At 40.0% G+C, this 21,437-nt stretch overlaps 1 protein-coding gene across 4 annotated transcripts in view; it reads right to left on the minus strand.

The window, feature by feature from the left end:
- PDE11A (phosphodiesterase 11A) overlaps positions 1–21,437 on the minus strand; it is a 421,382-nt gene that overhangs the window by 383,526 nt on the left and 16,419 nt on the right. For 2 of the 4 annotated variants that reach the window (XM_047722277.1, XM_047722278.1), the window contains one exon: positions 20,226–20,391. The exons of 1 other annotated variant lie outside the window; for it this stretch is intronic. In XM_047722277.1, the coding sequence (XP_047578233.1) occupies positions 20,243–20,391 (149 nt within the window). In that variant the 3' untranslated portion in view covers positions 20,226–20,242. Of the gene's footprint in view, positions 1–1,601; positions 2,820–20,225; positions 20,392–21,437 lie in introns of those variants that run through there. One more of the 4 variants, XM_047722276.1, reaches the window with a different exon arrangement.

The raw sequence follows: 21,437 nt of genomic DNA on the forward strand, positions 1-21,437 counted from the left end.
TGAAGGAGGAGAGCAAGAAATAAAGACTATAGAAATGGGAAAATATCAGCTGGGGAAGAATGAGAAAAGTAAAGGCAATGAAGAGAAAGACTGCAGTTCTGGGTTCTAACAAGTGCCACCCAACTAGGAAGGGATTTTTTTTCCCCAAACATACAATAAGAATGTGGAATTAATGGGAAGGAAAATACTTTTTGATTGTTCAACTTTTTATAGAATCTTCAACACAGCAACTGTTAAATGTTTTCATTTCTTCTTATGGCTTTTCAAGATCATAGAGAAACAGACACTTGTGAAAGTTCACTCATTGGTTGCTTGACCTAAATCTATCAGCCTTCAAGAGGGTATAATGAATAAGGCACCTAATCAATAACAAAAGGTTAATGAAGATGGTATTTTGACAGGCATCTCCGACTATGAAAGTGTTATACTGACAGACACCTCATGAAAATGTGAAATTCGGTTTTAGTCCAAACTATTCCATTTTCTATGTAAAACTGTCAACTTTCAGATGAAATAGAGAAAATTTTGCCCTCATTGTCCTTCCCACCACTATTCGCTATTCTGAACAACAGCTACTGAACTCTAGAGAAACAGGTAGCTCTGTTAGACCCTGGAAGACGTGCTCAGAAAATGACCATAAAACTTTCATAACCAAGGATAAGAACTTGTAATTCTCAGGAACCCTGATGAAGTCTCATAGACACCACACCCAATTTCATCATATTCAATGAAGAGGCACTACAGAAATTAGAACTGACGGGCTTTTGGATCTGGCATCTAAGATCAAGTTCAAATCGCCGTGAAAATGAAAGGCTCAGCAATACCAGAAAACAGCATGTTGGGGTTCCTTTTCCACTTGAAACTAGCTTGTTTACCCTGCTGATTGCCTTTGGAGTTGTTTAAAAAAAATTATCAATATTTATTTGTTTCACAAACTAAAAACCTACTTGCTCAGTCCTGTCAAAAGCTGCCTGCAGAAAATGCTATATTCAAACCTCAGGATAAATAATCCCTCTATTTGTCCAACCTTTCTAAACTCAGTAACAGAAACAATTAAAAAGGCCCATTCTTCCTCTGATTTTCCTCCTCTCTTCTACTTCCCTGCCTTGAAACGTATGCAACTTTAAGGTAAGGGATGTGAAAGTAGTTTGGTACTTTGTTTCCTGTCCAACTTCAAAAGAGAATGAAACTTATTACAGTCCCAAAAGACATCAGAGACACCAACATCCCACTTTCTTCAGACTAACACTAGTATTCTGGAGCAGACATTTTTTCCAAGCACCTCACAACTGCAGTCTAAAACCATACACTGATATGCTTAAAGACAAGGAATCTTGACAGAGAAACATGTGATATTATTGAGTGCAAAATTATCCTTGTGACCTATGAACTGTTCACAACCCACTGTGTGTTAGGAAAAGACCATTATATCAAAGATGGTGTAGTAACATTCTAACTGGTCTAAACTCAGAAGGAATTTAAGTAGCAAGATTAGTATTGTAAAGAATCTAAATTAATGTGTTCCTGAACGCCAAAGGGTAACAGAAGGCTTAGCTTCCAAGCCAGTGGGGCTCTGGAAGGGGGACAATGCAAAGTCCTACCTGGTAGGCATCAGGAATGTTGACCGTTTCTCCATGCTCCCCGACATAGCCAATGATGCCTTTGCCCCAGGGGACCTGCACCTCGTTTGAGTTCTCTGTGCTGCTGCAGGGCAGTAGTGGGGTTCCTGCATGCACATCAAAGAATTTGGAGACCAAGCTCTTCTTGCCAGCAGCTGCCCCTTCCACCAGGAAGAGAGAGCAGCGGTCAGCGTCCACCATAAGGCAGACAAAGATGAGGATCTTGTAGCTCAGGCTGGTAAGGTCAAGGTCATTGGAGATATCCTTGACCAGTTCCAGGAAGAACTGACGCTCATTATGCTTTTTGAGGTGGCACTTGTAGTCCATGGCTGTAGGGGGGTACTGAGGCAGATTCACCCTCGATTCCAGCAGGGCACTGAGAATGTGGGCCGTGGTGGGGGGCAGGGAGCTGGCCTTCCGGAGAAGTGCCCTCCGCCGCACACTGCTCAGGGGCTCCTGGGCCCGGGAGGTCACCTGTTCATCGTAGGTCCTGTTCACGTGGATGGCCTTGGAGCGAGCAAAACTCTTCCTTAGCTCTTTCTGAGAAGCTCTCCGCTGCAGGCTCCCATCGCCCCGGCTGCCACTGGCCCAGCTGGAACTCAGGGGAACCCCACCACAGTCCCCGCCGCCCGGAGTGGGCTGGCTGTTGGCAGAGCTATTTGGTCCAGTGCCACCACCAACACGGCCGCTGCCTGCGCCACCACTGTGAGCCACACTGCTGGTGCCGGCCACTGTGGGCCTTGTGCCTACAGCCCCCTGACTCTCCCGGTGCCTCTGCAGCCACTTCTCCACCATCTCCTGCTTCCCCTTCCGCATCAAGTAATCTTCGAACAACTCTGGGTGTCTGTCCAGGAAAGTTTCCACCTCCCCAAAGTCCAGGTGGGAGGCTGTCATGGTCTCAGACACAGCTTTCACTGCCACTCTACACTTGGACCGAATGTTTGCCTACCCTAGCCCTCTAGCTGGTCCTGCACATGTCTATCCCTCCCAGTATTCCCAGCTCGGTGCGAGATTCTGTGGAGCAGCTGGGAGATGCCCCTTCCTTCGGGCTCAGAGAGTGGCTGGCAGGAACCCCACCCCCTCGTCCTGCTACTCCTGCTCCGCACAGGTGCCCCCACTGAGCTGCTGCCGTGGCCACAGTTCCGTCTGGAAAATCGGAGCTACAGCTGTCCTTGCTCCGGCTGCCGCCGCCGCCGCTGCCGCTGTAAGCGGATGAGTGGACCACTGTGAAAGGGAGGTAGGGCAGGACACGCCCCTGAGTGAGGCACGGAGCCCGGAGGGAGGAAAGGGGTGGGAGGAGGGAGATCGGGCGCCGGACCAGCCAAAGTCCAACGCCCAGGATGCCAGGCGGTTCCTGGAAGAGTCTTTGGACCGCCGGAATCGGCGCCTGGGAACGCGGCCGACTCCTGATTGGAACACGATTAAAGGGGGAAACGCAACCTTGTTCCTTCCACCTCCTTCCTTCCTTACCTCCCCAACCCTCCCAATTCCCCGCCCCTTAATCCTTCAGCGTTTCCAGGAGGCCCCAGGGGAGCCCAGTGGGAGCCCAAGTACGAGGAAGTGTTGGTGTTTTGCAGGCATTACACCCAGAAGCTGACTCCGAAGAAATGAGGATGCTCAGGGAAAGGGGGGATTATTTTTCTGGGATGTGACTGTGGATCGTTGGTTCCTAGGATTCCTGGGACTGCCCGCTAATACTGCCCAGCTCCTGTGGGCGGTCAGCAAATATTAATGGAACTGGATTTCCCCGAAATGAGCAAATGAAGTTACCCATCTAGCTTATGATTTTAACCAAATTCATGGACCTTGGAGAGTGGGTAAAGATGGTACATGGAGGGAGGATGTAAAACACAGTTCTTTGGATTAGGGCTACCTTGCCTGGCAGGGGCATATAGCAAGGTGGACTTCAGGGCCTCAGGGGGCTTCCTTCCAAGCCAGCCCTGCATGTCATGGGTAGTTTCTCTTCTTTTCATGAATGACTGACCATATCTTTCTTCTTTCCCCACTCAATCTGACAAGGCTACCAATGCTCCCCTTCCTACCAACACCCTAGATCTTGTGGGTAAGGATTTCTCCTCTCTGAGAAGCTTTTCTTTCTCCAGACCTAGGGATGCTCCAGATCTGGCTTGTCTCAGCTAGTTAGACTGAGAATAACATCAAGTTTCCATTGGGCCTTTTCCAAACCTAGTGGTTAAATGTAGGTGATTTTCCAGGAAAGAATAGCAGGCTGATAACACTTTCTTAATGCTCAGGGGTCTCCTCTTTGGTGAGAAACAAAAGCAGACTGGGAACTATCCAGTTCCCTGGGACAACAGGACAATCCAGACATATCCTTACAGAATGCCAGCAATGAGGGTAATTGAGAAGAGCTAGAGAGGAAGCAAGCAGTGACTTTACAGTGCTGCCCTGTGGCAGACACACACAGAGGACTTACACAGTAAGTGTAAGTCCTCTTACAGTAATCTTACAGATTACTGCCCAGAAGATGTCCTCAGAGCTAAACATACAAGGTGTATCAAACATTTGCTATGTATTGATCCCTTTATTTATTTTCTTAAAAGTAGGCTCCATAGCCAACATGGGGCTTGAACTCACACCCCTGATATCAGCATGCTCTATCTACTAGCACTGATCAGTTTATGTTTTTTTTTTATTTTTTTTTTATTTATTTGATAGAGAGAGTGCACATGTGCATGGCGGGGGGAGAGGGGAGAGAAGAGGCAAAGGGAGAGGGAGAGAATCTCAAGCAGACTCAGTGCTAAGCCAGATGCAGGGTTGGATCTTATGATTCCTGAGATCATGACCCAAGATGAAATCAAGTGTTGGACGCTTAACCAACTGAGCCACCCAGGCACCCCAGCATTCACCACTTTAAATTAAGAGTTTTGTTTACGGGCACCTGTGTGGCTCAGTGGGTTGAGCCTCTGCCTTCGGCTCAGGTCATGATCTCAGGGTCCTGGGATCGAGGCATGCATCAGTCTCTCTGCTCAGTGGGGAGCCCACTTCCCCCCTCTCTCTGCCTGCCTCTCTGCCTACTTGTGATCTCTCTCCCTCTGTCAAATAAATAAATAAAATCTTAAAAAAAAAAAAGAGTTTGGTTTATCCTCGCAACAGACTTATGAGGAGGGGCGTCTTCTCCTACTTTAAAGATGGAGAAACTCTGAGAAGTTGAGTATCATAACCAAGGTGAACAGTCACTGGGTTCCAGAGCTGGGGTGCAGATCCATTTAGTTTGGCTCCAGAGTGGGGCACACTCTCAGCCACATCACCGGACTGTCTTCCACCTATATCAGCTGAATCTTATCGGTGCCAGGATTTAGGCTCATAATAGAGATGCAGGAACCAGAGCAGAATGTTCTCTAAACACTCCTCTAACAGCACCAGGAGTTGCACACAGGAGGAGGAAATACTCTTATTCAAAAATTCCAAATTTCCCAGCTTAGTTAGCATGAACTAAGAACATGGCCTTAGTGGGGCGCCTGGATGGCTCAGTCGGTTAAGCAGCTCCCTTCAGCTTAGTTCATGATCCCTGGGTTCTGGGATCAAGTCCTGCATAAGGCTCCCTGCTCAGTGGAGAGCCTGCTTCTCCCTCTCCCTCTGCCTGCCACTCTGCCTGCTTGTGCTCTCTCTATCTCTCTGTCAAATAAATAAATAAAATCTTAAAAAAAAAAAAAAAAAAGAATATGGCCTTGGAACTGAAAATGCAACTATGAACAAAACAAAGACTCTGCCTTCATGGAGCTTTACATTATGGTGGGGAGACAGTCAATACACAAATAAAAAAAATAAATATACAAAATAAGAGAACATTGGTGATAAGTGCTGTGAAGAAAAACAAAACTTGGCAAAGAATTAGATAAAGGGATAAGGCAATGGAAAGATCTTTCTGAGGAGGGGACATCTGAACAGAGATCTGATGGAAATGAGGGATGGTTATGTTGATATCTGGGGAAAAGAGCATAACAGGTAGAGGAAGCAAGTGCCAGAGTTGAGGGATGCAATGTATTTGGAGTATTTAAGAAATAGGAGGAATATCACCTAGGAGACACTGACTCAAGCACAAAATATTGGTAGTTTGGAGATGTAGGTTGCTAAGGAAATAGTGGTGATCAAGAATTAAATTTTCGGGGCGCCTGGGTGGCTCAGTGGGTTAAGCCGCTGCCTTCGGCTCAGGTCATGATCCCAGGTCCTGGGTTCGAGCCCCACATCGGGCTCTCTGCTCAGCAGGGAGCCTGCTTCCTTCTCTCTCTCTGCCTGCCTCTCTGCCTACTTGTGATTTCTCTCTGTCAAATAAATAAATAAAATCTTTAAAAAAAAAAAAAAGAATTAAATTTTCAAAGACAATTAGCACAATGGCTTCTGCATAGAAAGTACTCAATAGATGTTAGCTGTTGTATTACTTTTATATTATCATTGTTATCATCCTAAAGTGATCGTGTACGGAAGCCTCACTGCACGTGATCACATCTCTGGTAACTTGAGTGGAACATCAGTAAAGATGGTCAAGTGGTATGCTGGAACTGGCTTGCAACGGCTTACAGAGCTTATGTTAGCCTCTCTTTCCAATGCCATGTTCTGTGACATTATGCAGCTTGCAGTCATCCATGATGGGAGTATTTACATGTTAGATATCAAAAATGCTACAAATCAGGATTTTTTTTCCACGTTGCTTGTTGTTAAACATTTACCAACATTCGGTGAATACAATTCAATTGTTCATCGACTTATGAATGGATAAATAAAGTGTGGTATATCCATAAAGTGGAACATTATTTGGCCATAAACAAAGGAAGGATACATGCACTGTTTAGGCTACAACTTGGAGGAAACTTGAAAACTTTAAGCAAAGTGAAAGAAGTCACTCACAAAGGACCACATTTTGTATGATTTCATTTATATGAAATGTCCACAATAGATAAATCCAAAGAGACAGAAAGTAGACTACTGGTTCCCAGGAGATGAGGGGAGAGGAGAGAGAGGAAGCAGATGATCACTAATAGGTACAGAGTTTCTTTTTGAGATAATGAAAATAATGTTCTAAAATTAATTGTGGTACTGGTTATACAGTTCTGTGGCTATACTAAAATCCATTGAATTGTACACTTTAAACAGATGAATTGCATGGTATGTGAATTATATCTCAATAAAGCTGTTATAAAACAACAACAAAAAACCATTTAACCAGGACAAGACTGGTCATAATAAAGCAGCAATGTTGTACATGGAGGTAAGAAAAGCACTGAGCATCCTCAAAGAAGGGAGAGAACAGCCCTGGTCTGCTTGGAAACAAGTTTCATAATTAGCCATTTCTTTAACCCCATCTTCCATGTATTTGTTATAAAAGCAGTTGTTAACATTTATCGTGTTCCAGGCTCTTAGAGGAAAAAGAGACTAAAACAAAACCTCTGCCTTTGATTGAGTATCTTACAGTCTACAGCACCAAGAGCAGTGGGAGTAGAGAATACTGGGAAGGGTGGAAAAATGAATTGAGCATTTGTGGCTTGGTCTTGAATTGGCTCCAACCTTTTCCCTGGCTTGATCTATGAGGTTACTGAAGGAGTCAATGGTTGGGGAAGAAAGTAAGAAGGTGACAGGGAATACTCATAGTCCAGAGGGCTGCGATGGAGGGCTATCGATGGAGGGCTATATTATACACATATAATAAGATGTATGTTGATGTGGCCTCAATTGCCATCTCCTCTTCATTTTCAATTTGTAGAATGGTATGTGTATTAGTCGTGGTGCCAAGAGGAAACAGAGCAAACTCAAAATAATTTCAAGAGGGTTAATTTATAAGGAGACTGATTACAAAGGTGGAATATAGGTAAACCACTGAGGTAGGGAAGACACTTGGGACTTAAGGCAAGAGAGGAAGTCACTAGCCCCAGACCTGATGGGAGGCAGAAGGTTAGGGTGACCAGGACTCAAAAGGACAGAGGCTTATATAGTAACAACTGCATTCAGAGGAGTAGTGACAGCCTATCAAAAGATATCAATAGCTCAAGTTGACCTCAAAGGAGGAATATCAGAAATAAATACCTTGAACTCATTCTCCCTCCCTCCTATCATGACTAGACCCAGTTAGAAACTAGAATGTTAGGCAAGCTGAAGCTTGTTCATAGAATCCATTTGGGTCATCCTTCCAGGTAGCGAGTAGCAGGGACAAAAAAGGATCTGTATAAACTATGGAGGGACAAATGGAAAATATTTGGCCCAATATGGAATCTTGAAGATGTCCCCTTATGAAATAATGGATGCTATAGCTCCAAACAATTTTCTGCAATTCTGCCCTCTTCTCTGCATAATTCTGCTAATTCCACCAAAACTGTCTATAATAGATTCTATAACATTTGTAGTCAACAGAACCCTACTGTAGGACACTAACCCTGAAAAGTTATGCTATTGTGATGATAAATCAATCAGCTCAAGGAAGAAGCTCTACAGATTCCCACTCTATCTACCCCATCTCCTCTCCAAGACAGAACTATTGCCACTAAGTAGCCTCTCATGGGAAAATGGAGAAGATAAAAGGCCCTTCCCACTTACAGTGTTCAAGAATAAGGTCTTCCTTTTTTATGCAAGTATTCATTACTTTATCACTGCCATTGTCAATTAGCATTTATTGATTGATCACTCTTCCTGTCAAAGCACTGGTTCACATGCAAGATAATTTCTGTTATTACAAAGGAGGCCCATTACATTTTAGCACGAGATGAAGCTTTAGAGATCATCTAATAATCTACTTTCACTTTGCACACGTGGAAACTGAGATCTAGAGCAGACTTTTAACTCCTCCAATGTCATCTGCTAAGCACAACCTCTGATCTGCTCTCAGTTCCATCCCACCCTTACCAACAATCCAAACTTGAAATCAGTATCTTGAAGCCCAATGAATTTCTGTCTCCTAAGCTTGTCTCCTAAATATTCCATCTCCTAAAACGGACTTTCACTATGTGAACAATAGGCATCATCAAATAGGTTGGTGCAATTTTCAAAATGAACCATTGACTTCAAAAACATTTAAATGGACATATTATTATTTTAGGAAATAGAGGTCCATGGGATCAAATTTTTTAAAAAGGGTTATTCAATTCCAAAAAGATTAAAGTTCTCAAAACTGTAAGTTCCACACAGAGATATTTATATTTATCCTTACAGGAATTTAATATTGGAATTTGTTCACGGTGTATGCCAAATCCAAAACCTGAGGAGTTGAGTTATTTGGGGTTTTCTAAGAAACAGAACCAATAAAACCAAAAAGTATTATATCCATATACATACATACAAACACACATTTATTATAAGAGAGTGGCTTACATGATTATGGAGGCTATGATATGCTGCCAGCAAATGGCAAATCCAGGAAAGCCAGTGGTATAATTCAGTCCAAATCCATAGGTCTAAGGCAAAAGAATAATATAAATCCCAGTCCCAGGGCAGGAGAAGATGAGAGGAGGTGTTCCAGCTCAAGAGATAAGGCAGGAAGAAGGGATGACTTCCCTTTTGTTCTATTTAGGCCTTCAATGGAATGAATGGGTGGTATCTAATCACAATGGAGAGGGCAATCTCCTAGTCCTCAAATTCAAATGTTAATCTCATCTAGAAATACCCTCACAGACACCCAAAACAATCTTTAATCTGGGTACCCTGCTGTCTACTCAAGTTGACACATAAAATTAACAATTGCAGGTACCTTACCTGGTTTTAAATTTTGTAAGCACTTTCTTCCCCCATTCTATTTGTGCAGAATCTTAACATTTGCCTATATTTAAGTCATTATTCCCTATTCTAGTAGTGATTTCATCTTAATCCAGTACACTTTTATAACCCACAGTAACTCACAATAGAATAATAAATTTATAAAGTAACTGTGTAGGTGAATAAATGCCACATGGGGTAAATTAGATTAGCATAAAGGTGAAAGTTACTTTCTCCTTCATATAAAAAGTGCTGCTGCCACACTGCTCTTCTATACAAAGGCTTATCAAGCTTGCATCATACTTGTTAATGTCCCATTGGCCAAAGCCATTCATATAGCCAAATGCAGAGTCAGGTAGAGGAATGACAAGAATATGAATACTCACAGGTATGGTTTATTGGGAGCCACTGATTTAACAGTTAACCACGCAAGCTCCCTCCTAAATCCCCAACCCACGTTTCCAACAGCTACAAAGCATTTGCTCCTATAAGCCTCACAGACACCTCAAATTTTATCATTCCCAAGATCACTCATTCTTCCCCATCATAAACAGTGAACCTGAGGACTACCTTACCTCAGAAATTTGTTTTTGAATCCAACTTCTCTTCTCCAAACCCACTTGACTTAATTCAAGTCTTCATCACTTGTCCATTCTCTAACAAACAGTATCATCCTCCACATAACCAGTATAATAATAGCACAGCCTTGCCTATAAACTGTTATTTATAGGATTAACTCCTTGTCAAAGATGTACAGTGGGTTGAATGGGAACCCTCCAAAAATGATATCCTCCCAGGATCTGTGAATGTGATCTTATTTGGTAAGAGGGTCTTTGCAGGTGTTAATTGAGGATCTCAAGGTGGGTCTAAATCCCATGACACTTTTCCTTCTAAGATAGACAGGAGAAGACTGAGACACATAGAGAAGAAGGCAATGTGAAGACAGAAGTAGAGGTTGAAGTAATGAATCTACAAGCCAAGGAACACCAAAGATTGCTGGCAACCCACCACAAGCTAGGAAAGAAGCATGAAATGACTTCTCCCTCAGAGCATCCAGAAAAAAAGTCAACTTTCCCAACACCTTGAATTTGGAGTTCTGACCTCTGGAACTATCCAAGAATGAGTTTCTGCTGTCTTAAGCCACCAAGTTTGCGATAATTTGTTACAACAGCCCTGAGAAGCTAATGGAAGATCCTTTATCACTGCATCTCTATTTTCCATCTCTCTTCTTTTCCTTATCTTCTGCTACTCCCTGCTGTATATTCTCCATGCATACAGATCCCTTCTCCCTTCTGGGATTTCTCCTGAAATGCTCTTCTCCCCTCTCCTGCCTCTCAAACTTCTATTTTTCCATTAAGACCTATTTGAAATGTCAATCCTCTATGAAGTTTTATCTGCTTTCATATTATGAAACTGTGTTCTGTCTTCCAGTGTGATCTATCTTCCTGGTTCCACATATTTTGGTCAGGTATCTGCTATAAATCATTTAATATTTGTTCAACCCAACATGGTGTATTTAATTCTCTGTTTAAAAAATTTTTTTTACATTAAAGCACATTTCCTTGCTCTTTTATCTTTTTCTTTCAATTTAGAAATTGAAACAACTCTGATCAATAAGCCCACCTGAATTCATAATTATATTAAAGAATAATAAGTACGTAGCAGGCAAATTTTTTTAAATTTCAAAGATACCCAGGTGAACATCATGACCAATGAAGGTAGAAAAATAAGCTTCATATGATAAACCAGACAAGTATTGTATGATATTACTCATATGTGGAATCTAAAAAAGTCAAACATGTAAAAAAAAAAAAAAAAAAAAAAGGAGAGACAGAATATGTGTAAAACAGCAGTTACCAGGGGAAGCAAAATGGGGGATAAGATCGATGGTGTTTAAGGGTATAAACTTGTAACAAGTACTAAAATAGCCACAGAGATGTCATGCAAAATTTATTGAACTTAGACAGTAATATTGTACTACAAGTAAGTAACATGATAAATATCACTACAACCACAACCATATTATGGTATGATATGATATGATATCAAAGTAACATGATGTATCCCTTTAATTTACACAATGTTGATGTCAAATTTACCCAATAAAAGATAAAAAAAGAGAAAAATACACTACAATATTATCCCATAAGTGTTTTAGATATTGTTTTCTTCTTAAAAATATTTTATCTCAGAAGAACAATTAGCAATAATTAAAGTATCTTGCTGAAGAACAATTTGTTGATAAAATAAGTTAATTGGCTTTTAACTATTTCAAACTATTTTCTCTAATTTGGAAACTCAAATGTAGTTGAATATGGACAGATTGAATATTTTTAAAATACCTTGAATCTTTATAAGGTAACTTTCCTACAAATACCTTAAACTATCAAAGGCTGAGTTAGATATTGAGGACATCCCTTTCCTCAAAGAGAGTTCACAGTCTAGCTAGGGAGACAGAATATTTACACTAAAGTACAAATGACAACATAAGATACCACCGATTGAGTATAACAAACAACGAAATCTATATAAGAAATCACAAATACTCTTAAATGCTATATGATACTGTTTATATTCAATAATAATCCACAATTAGTATTAACATTAAAAGTGTAGATCTATTAATAATCAGAACAAAAGGTGGAAAAAATTGGGGGAAAATTCCACAATGAATAATTCAGTTTTTACTTTAAGAACTAATATAAAAGGAGGGTCCAAACTAAATTCAGCAATACCTTAAAAGGGTCGTACACCATCCATGATCAAGTGGACTTATCCCAGGGATGCAACCAATATCCACAAACTAGTCAATGTGATAGATCACATTAACAAAATACAGAATAAAAATCATAAATCATCTCAATAGATACAAGAAAAAGCACTTAACAAAATTCAACATCCATTAATGACAAAAACTCTCAACAAAGTAGGGATAGAGGGAATGCACCTCAACATAACAAAGGCCATCTGTGACAAGTCCACAGCTAACATCATTCTCAGTGGTGAAAACCTAAAAGCTTTTCCTCTAAGATTAGGAATAAAACAAGGATGCCCACTCTCACCACTTTGATTCAACATGGTATTTTGGAAGTCCTAACTAGAGCAATTAGGCAAGAAAAAGAAATAAAATGCATCCAAATTGGAAAGGAAGAGGAAAAACTGTCACTATTTGCAGATACAATAATATTATACAAAATACCCTAAATACTCCATCAAAAAACTGTTAGAACTAATACATTTAATAAAGTTGCAGGATACAAAGTCAGTACACAAAAACCTGCTGTATTTAAACACACTGGTATAATGAATTATTAGAAAGAGAAATTAAGAAAACAATTGCATTTCAATTGCATCAAAAAGAATAAAATAACTAGGAATAAATTTAACCAAGAAGGTGAAAGACCTATATATTGAAAATTACAAGGGGCACCTGGGTGGCTCAGTGGGTTAAGACTCTGCCTTCGGCTCAGGTCATGATCTCAGGGTCCTGGGATCGAGCTCCACATCGAGCTCCACATCGGGCTCTCTTCTCAGCAATCTCTATCAAAATTCCAATGGCATTTCCACAGAAATAGGACTAATAAATAATCCTAAAATTTGCATGGAATCACAAAAGACCCCGAATAGCCAAAACAATCTTGAGAAAGAAAAACAAAGCTGGAGGCATCATGTTCCCTGATTTCAAACTATATTGCAAAGCTACCATAATTTAAAAAGTATGGTTTTGGCATAAAATAAGTCAAGCAGAAAGAGTCAATTATCACATGGTTTCACTTGATTGTGGAGCATAAGGAATAACACAGAGGACACTGGGAGATGGAGAGCAGAAGTGAGTTGGGGGAAATCAGAGGGAGAGACAAACCATGAGAGGCTGTGGACTCTGAGAAACAAACTGAGGGTTTTGGAAGGGAAGGGTGTGGGGGGTTGGGTGAGCCTGGTGGTGGGTATTAAGGAGGGCACGTATTGCAAGGAGCACTGGGTGAGGTACATAAACAATGAATTTTGGAACACACACACACAAAAATTTAATTTAATTTAATTTAATTTAATTAAAAAAAAAACATGAGACATATAGATCAATAGAACAAAATAGAGAGCTGAGAAATAAACCCATGTGTATATGGTCAATTAATTTGTGACAAATGAACCAAGAATACACTGTAGGAAAGGACAGTCTCTTTGATAAATGACATTGGGAAAACTGGAAAGCCACATATAAAAGAATGAAACTTGGCAACTGTCTTACACCATTCACAAAAATTACCTAAAAATGGATTAAAGATTTGAATGTAAAACCTGAAACCATAAAACTCCTAGAAGAAAACATAGATGGTAAGCCCCCTGACATAGGTCTTGGCAATGATTTTTTCTTATCTGATGTGAAAAGCAAAAGCAAGAAAAGTGAAAATAAACTAGTGCAACTATATCAGACTAAAGAGCTTCTGCAGAGCAAAGAAAATCATCGAGAAAATGAAAAAGCAACTTACTGAGTGGGAGACAATATCTGTAAGTCATATAACCAATAAGGGGCTAATAATAAAAATTTATATAGAATTCATATCACCAAACAGCAAAACAAAACAAAACAACTCCACAAAAAAATCCAATATTTAAAAATGGGCAGAAGATATTTTTCTGAAGACATACAGATGGCCAACAGGTACATGAAAAGGTGTTCAACTTCATTAATTATCAGGGAAATGCAAACCAACACCACAATTAGATATCATCTCACACCAGTTAGAATGGCGGCTAACAACAAGAAATAACAAATGTTGGCAGGGATGTGAAGAAAAGAGAACTCTTATGCGGTGTTGGTGGGAATGTAAATTAGTGCAGCCACTATGGAAAACAGTAAGGAGATTCCTTAAAAAAAAATTAAAAACAGAACCACCATGGAGCACCTGTGTGACTCAGTCAGTTAAATGCCTGACTTTGGCTCAAGTCATGATCTCAGGGTCTTAGAATCGAGCCTCCTGTTCTTCTCCATGCTCAGTGGGGAGCCTTCTTGCCCTCTCCCCTACTCTTAGCCCCTCCCCACCACTTGTGCTCTCTCTCACCCACACACCCATTCTCCCTCTCTCTCAAATAAATAAAATCTTAAAAAATAAATAGAACTACCATATGATCCACTAACTCCACTTCTGGTATTTACTCAAAGAAAATAAAAACACTAATTTGAAAAGATGCATCTCTGTATTCACCGAAGTATTATTTACAATAGCCAAGATAGAGAAACAAACAAAGTGTCTGTTGATTAACGAATGGATAAAGAAAATGTGGTATATACATACAATGGAATATTATTCAGCCATAGAAAAGAATGAAATCTTGTCATCTGCAACAACATGGATGGACATTGAGGGCATTATGCTAAGTGAAATAAGTCAAACAGACAGATACTGTTATGATCTCACTTATATGTGAAATCTTAAAAACAATAAACAAAAACACCAAGCTCATAGATAGAGTGAACAAGTTGGTGTTTGCCAGAGGTGAGAGGAATGGGTGAATGGGATCAAAAGGTACAAACTTCTAGTTTTTTTAATATATATTTTTTAAGATTTTATTTCTTTATTTGATAGAGATCACAAGTAGGCAGAAAGGCAGGCAGAGAGAGAGAAGGGGGAAGCAGGCTCCCTGCTGAGCAGAGAGCCTGAATCGGGTCTCAATCTCAGGACCCTGATATCATGACCTGAACCGAAGGCAGAGGCTTAACCCACTGAGCCACCCACGCACCCCCAAACTTGTAGTTGTAAAATAAGTCATGGGGATGAAATGTATAATATGGTGACTATAGTTAATAATACTGCATTGTATATTTGAGAGAATAAACTTAAACATTCTCATCACAAGAAAAAATTTTTGTAACTACATATGGTGATGGATGCTAGCTAATCTCACCATAGTAATCACTTTGCAATATATGCAGATATTGAATCACTGTGTTTCACTCCTGAAATTGACATGGTATGTATCAATTATACCTCAATAAAAACAAATTTTTAAAAAAGAGAACAAAGCTAGCACCTAGGGTGTGATTGGTCCAGACAATATGTAACTTAAAGAGCAAAGAGGCTGGGTCCAACAGAGCAACTGTCTGAAGCAAAAATATGAGCAAAGGAAATGCTTATGCATGTTTATGATAGACCGTATCTTGTTCGCCATTATTCACTACCTTCTCCCTTCTAATAGGATGACCGAACATTGCTACGTGACTTGCCATTTCTCCTGCAGGGAGAGTATACCTCTCCACCTCATTGGCATTGGGCTTGGCCACTTAATATTTTGGTCACTGGAATGTAAGTACACATAACATATGCCACAGCTGAGCAGAAGCTTTATGAAAAAGCATCAGGAGCCACTTCCAGGGTTTTTTATCTTTCCCTCTGCCATAAGAATGGGAAGGTCCCATATAGGTACTTCCCCTTTAATCTGAGTCCCAGAATGAGAAGACACTTTGAACAGAGCGAAAGCTGGCCACAGGCTACATGCCCCATAAATGAGCAATAAAAGTTTTGGTGTTGTAAGTCTGTAAGATTTTCTTATTATAGCAGAGTTGACTAATACAGAAACACTACCTAGATGTAGGGTGCTGCTCTATAACCCTGTCTTTAGCATCAGATAATGGGTGGCATGGAAACTGTTATGTAGAGCTAGAAAAATGGTGATCCTTATTATGTAGGGATCAGGTATTTGGTGAATGAAATTGCCACCTGCAATTACTTGAACGACAGGTAATAAACTTAATAAATTTATGGCTTTGGGTGAAGAGAAACAAATGGTTGTACAAATAAAATAACTTGAAAATGAGAGTTCTAGTCTAATCTCCCAAATTTTATAAATAGTGCCCTTTTCTGCATCCCTTCCTGTGCCTTCTTAGTGCCTGTCATCAGCTCTTGTGCCCTCATGCAACACCCCACCCCCATGGTGGTGCCCCACTCCCACCTGCCTCTACTACCATAATATACTGTGCTTAAACGAGTCTCCACTTTGTGGAGAATGAGGAATTCAGGCTAAAGAATTGCATGAAATTGTGATTTTGAACTCACAAGTTGATGATAATGATCACTGAGTGAAAAATATAGAGAAGAAAATTTGATTCTTAATTCTTCCCCATGTTAATATTTTAGAAGAATGTGATGATGAGGGAGAATAAGCAAATACCCTCAAAATCATGCTGTATTATATACAACTTCCTGTGGGACACAAGGGTTCAATTTAAAAAATTACTCTTCTTGAAAACTAAATAGTATGTTGTTTTCCACAAGAACCACTGACTAGAGGTTTTCATCAGCAAAGTACTTCACTCACTAGTATAAAAAATTGAAGGGGCACCTGGGTGGCTCAGTGGGTTAAGCATCTGCCTTCAGCTAAGGTCATGACCTCAGGGTCCTGGGATCCAGTGCTGCCTGGGATCATGCCCTACATCAGGCTCTCTGCTCAGCAGGGAGCCTGCTTCCCGCCCCTCCTCTGCCTGCCTCTCTGCCTACTTGTGATCTCCGTCTGTCAAATAAATAAATAAAGTCTTTTAAAAATTTAAGAACACAGCAACAAACAATGTTCCCTGCTTTCTGAACAGTTCCCTCTGTTCCTTTTGAAAACACAAGTAATTGCCAAGTTAACTGATCTCACATTTTTACTTTAATTAAATGACACAACACTTAATTCCTCCAGATCCCTATCAAGATATATTTTAGAATTGCCTGTGGTAAAAGCGGTAAGTCTTATATAATCATCCCACTGTCTGTAATACTTTTCAAATATATTTTTATTGATATGCAATCAGCATACCAATTCCTTTCTACCAAAGTTTCCCGGTTCCTGTTAATGGTCCTATAAAACAAAGATACTACTTCTTCCAGATTTCATAAACATAGCAATCTGTTCTCTGATTAATGTGAACCTTTTTTCTATTGAATCTTTAATTCAAGTTTAGGAGACAACAGACTTCAGTAACTTGACAACCTTAGATGGTTGTAAATTTCACTATTCTTTCCTTTGCTCTCAACCAAATTTAGGTTGGAGAGTACCTAGAGAGTAATCCCTTGGAGATTTCCTATTATTGTAAGGAGGTGTGTTGCACAGACACGGTTCCTGTTTCAGTTAGGGTTTGACCAGGGATGCAGAACCACTGTGAGAGATGTGAATAAGGGAGTTACCAAAGGAGACCTTACACAATTTGGGGAGAAGCTGAGAAACACAGGTCCAGAAGCAAGCACCTAAAGGATCAAAGTCACTAAGACCACAAAGGAGATCTGGTGAAGCCTATGGAAGGCTGTTGGCTGTGCATTTGGTGATGGGTCTAAAGTTACTACTGTAGGGCAGACAGTCAGGAAGAAGAGCTGGGAGCAAAGTAGGCAGAGTAAGGACAAACCTGTGAGAACAAACTGGTACCATTTTGTCTATTTCTCATTCCAAACCTTTATTATGTGGTTGGCCCAAGACTCAAATCGAAAGAGATCTGGTATAAGTTGGAGAGGCTGAGGGCCCAGCTGCTGCCCCACCACATGAAGGCTCCGATCAACAGATTAGTGACAAGTCTGAGTTGCACCCCGGGGCCCTGCACTGACCTTACAAACGTTAAGGCCTTTGCCTAACTCCACTGCTCTCTAAACCTCAGGCAGATTTCTCATGTGACGAGTCCTAACCAAGAACCATACGGAGAAGAGAAGTCTGGCAAACACAGTTGACACAAGGTAAATTACACAGTGCCCAGAAGTCCCTTCATGTAAATTGACCCTAAGATGGATTTAAGCCTCTCAGAGATCACATATATTCATTTAATAATAAAGCCTATCATAGTACAGAATCTTAATTACTGCATTTATTTGCAAAATTTGCTCCAAACTTTTTTTTAACTACCAGCAAAGAGGTATTTATTTTGCTGTTACTAAGTTAAACATAAATGTAAAGCAACATTCAACATCTTATCAGTTTGATTTTTTAAAGATTTTATTTATTTATTTGACAGAGAGAGATCACAAGTAGACAGAGAGGCAGGCAGAGAGAGAGAGAGAGAGGGAAGCAGGCTCCCTGCTGAGCAGAGAGCCCGATGCGGGACTCGATCCCAGGACCCTGAGATCATGACCTGAGCCGAAGGCAGCGGCTTAACCCACTGAGCCACCCAGGCGCCCATCAGTTTGATTTTTTAAATGGAAGAAATCTACTTAATGCTTCTCTATTTCCACCCAACTGCCCTTTACCATCCCAGCTCTCCTCACACTATCTTCTTTCTGCTTCTGCTGTGTCAAAAAGTATTTAAACTCCAAACCTAAAGCCTTCCTTCTTGCTCCTCCATGTAATGTGGCCTTTTGTCAAAGCCACCAAGTCCATCTGTCAGAGTTGTGTAAATCTGAGCTATAATTACAAATATGAATTAAGTTCAACTTCTTTCTTACAGAGTTCTCTGTCCAATGTAAATTAAAATATGAGCTATGTTACCAAATTCTATATCCTTGTCAACCCAACTCAGCTGAGACTGGTAATATCCCTAATACACTCTTGGAGTCCCTACAGATATCTCTGCTCTCATCAAAGCATTTCTCCTAGGAGGGTAGCAAGCTCAGCTTCATCTGAATTTGGTCTCCAGGGACACGCTCTTCTATTCAGTAGTGGCACTGAGCTTCCACTTGCCAGAAGCATTAAAATTGAGTCAAAGCACTTAGTTGACATGATAGAACCTTCTGGAAATCACAGCTTTTTCAACCATGTACCCCTCACTTTGGGATTTTTGGTTAGGGTAACTTCCCAGTAGTAATGTTTGCTAATAAGTTAACTAACATATTATCCCCATGACATGGTTTAAAGTCACCAGGAATTAGGGCAGAAGATCCAAATGCTGGTTCTGGCACAAGTCTCAGTGAGAAGGTAAAATCTACATTATAGGGGTGTATTGTGAATTGCCAGTTAAATAATAGACATCATATTCTCACCTATAATGACCCCTGACTAGTCCATTACGCACCTCCTTGGTAAGGAAATACCTTCTCTTTCTTGCACTGGGCCATATATTTGGGTAATGGAGTGCTTGTAGGACTGCGGGGTCATTTCAGGGGCCACCTCACACCACACAGAGCCACTATTCCCTTCCCCACAGGCCCTGCGATGGACCTGCTCTGCCATGTCTCATAGCCACTTATTGTGAGGTGGGAGGTCTTTCCACATCAATGGTAAAGGCTATTTTTTTTCTTCTCCCCCTTTTACAGGGTACATGGTATCCATCCATGTAGTCCAGCCTTACATTACCCAGGATTAGAAAGGTACCATAAAAAGATTAATGCAAAAATATTATATCTTATGTGACATAAATTCTTATTAACATAGAACATGCTTTTCTCCTTCTCTCTAGGTTTTATTTCATGTCACTTGTGGTCAGCAATTTGCTTTTCATTCCAATCATACTCCTAAGGTAAGATCAATTATTTGACATCACTTTCCTGACCTTTTTTTTAAAGTTACTTGTAATAAAGTTAAAACTACAAATATAATAAAGTTATAATAAAAGACAAACACATAACCAAATATAGCTTAATGAAAACTAAAGCTAATGTCTGCTATATTTACATATAGATTACAGAGAAATAAATACATAGAAATTATTTCCATCATCAATAGCAGTTGCTAGGTTTAGAAAATATTTTGTGCATGTAGGGATTACTGAAGCACAAAAGATTTGTTTTCTTCCCTCTCTCCTCAATGCTGACCTTATTCACATCCCTAGTGAGCAGACAAAAGTCAAATCAGACTCGGAAAGGCATTGATCAATAGATTACACACAATAAAAAATTTCAACTTTTATTTTTAAATGTTAAATTTACTACAAGCTGATCAAGAAAAATTAAAATTACTTCTTTAAACATGCAATATTTAAAATTGGAAAATTTTGGCTTATAACTAATATTTTTCTAAGTTGCAAAAGCATTTCATGAAGATGTTGCCTGTTTCAAATATTGAATAAGATCTTCTCTCTCACTCTTCTTTTTAAGACCAGCAAAGACCATTTTAGTTCCAGGAATATATTTCTTTGGGTTCTCCAAATATTCCATCAGAGTTTCCTCTCCCCAGATAACACCTATAAAGGTGAAAATAAGTTTTAAGTTTGTGTAGTTACATTTGTAAGGCTTACTTTCTGATGTGACCTATGTATGTGAACAAAAGATTACTCTTGGATTCAAAAGGAAGACTCATTATTGGGAATACTTACAATTTCTGACCTATAAGGGAATTCCAAAATTAGTCTTTGGTGCTCTACTCTTTCAGTTCCCTATAGAAATCTAATATCCACATGCTGTTCAGTATGACACAAAGTACACCAATAAACTGCCAACCTAGACATGTTGGACCTAAACAGTACCCCATCCTCCTATAATCACAGAGTTCCTTCTAGAAGAGATCTTAGAAGTTAATCCAACCCCTCATTTTTCAGATGAGTAAATGATCCAAACAGAGGAGAATAATGTGCCCTAAGAGAAAAGATGACTTAAAGTCAAGAATCTGTGACTGCTAACTCATATTTTCATGTTTTTTCTTCCAATAATTGCATATTGCCTCTGTCCAAATCTCTGTCAAAAAGCTATGATTTCAGGAAACCAGTTTTACAATGAGGGAAAGGTTGTCTCTTCCTTTTTTCCTTTCTAAAACCAGACAAAAAGAATATGGACAAAGAGAAACAAATACTAACTCCACCTTTGATCAAATACTGAGGGAGCACCTATTACTGTTCAAACTTCATATAATCAGAAGATTACCAAAAACATAAAACCTGGACCAGAGTATAGAGGACACCTGTCACTAATGATCTCAAAAGAAGAAGAGTTCTCCAAAGTAGGTGATAAATTGTAAGGGGCAAATCATATTCCTCTGGCCCAAAAAGAGTATAGTGTATATGAGCTGACTGTGAAAGTCTCCCTAAATTCAATTGACAGTATGGAGGGTCAGGGGAGCCAGAATTAAAGAAGAAACACAGACATGCCACTTTAAAAGAAGCATTCTACCTTTTGATTTTCATTTGCATGGAATATCTTTTTCCATCCCTCCACTTTCAGTCTGTGTATGCCCTTACATCTGAAGTGAGTCTCCTGTAGGCAGCATATAAATAGGTCTTGATTTTTTTTATTC

Source organism: Lutra lutra, chromosome 3 (assembly GCF_902655055.1).
Source record: "Lutra lutra chromosome 3, mLutLut1.2, whole genome shotgun sequence".
Lineage (NCBI taxonomy): Eukaryota > Metazoa > Chordata > Mammalia > Carnivora > Mustelidae > Lutra > Lutra lutra.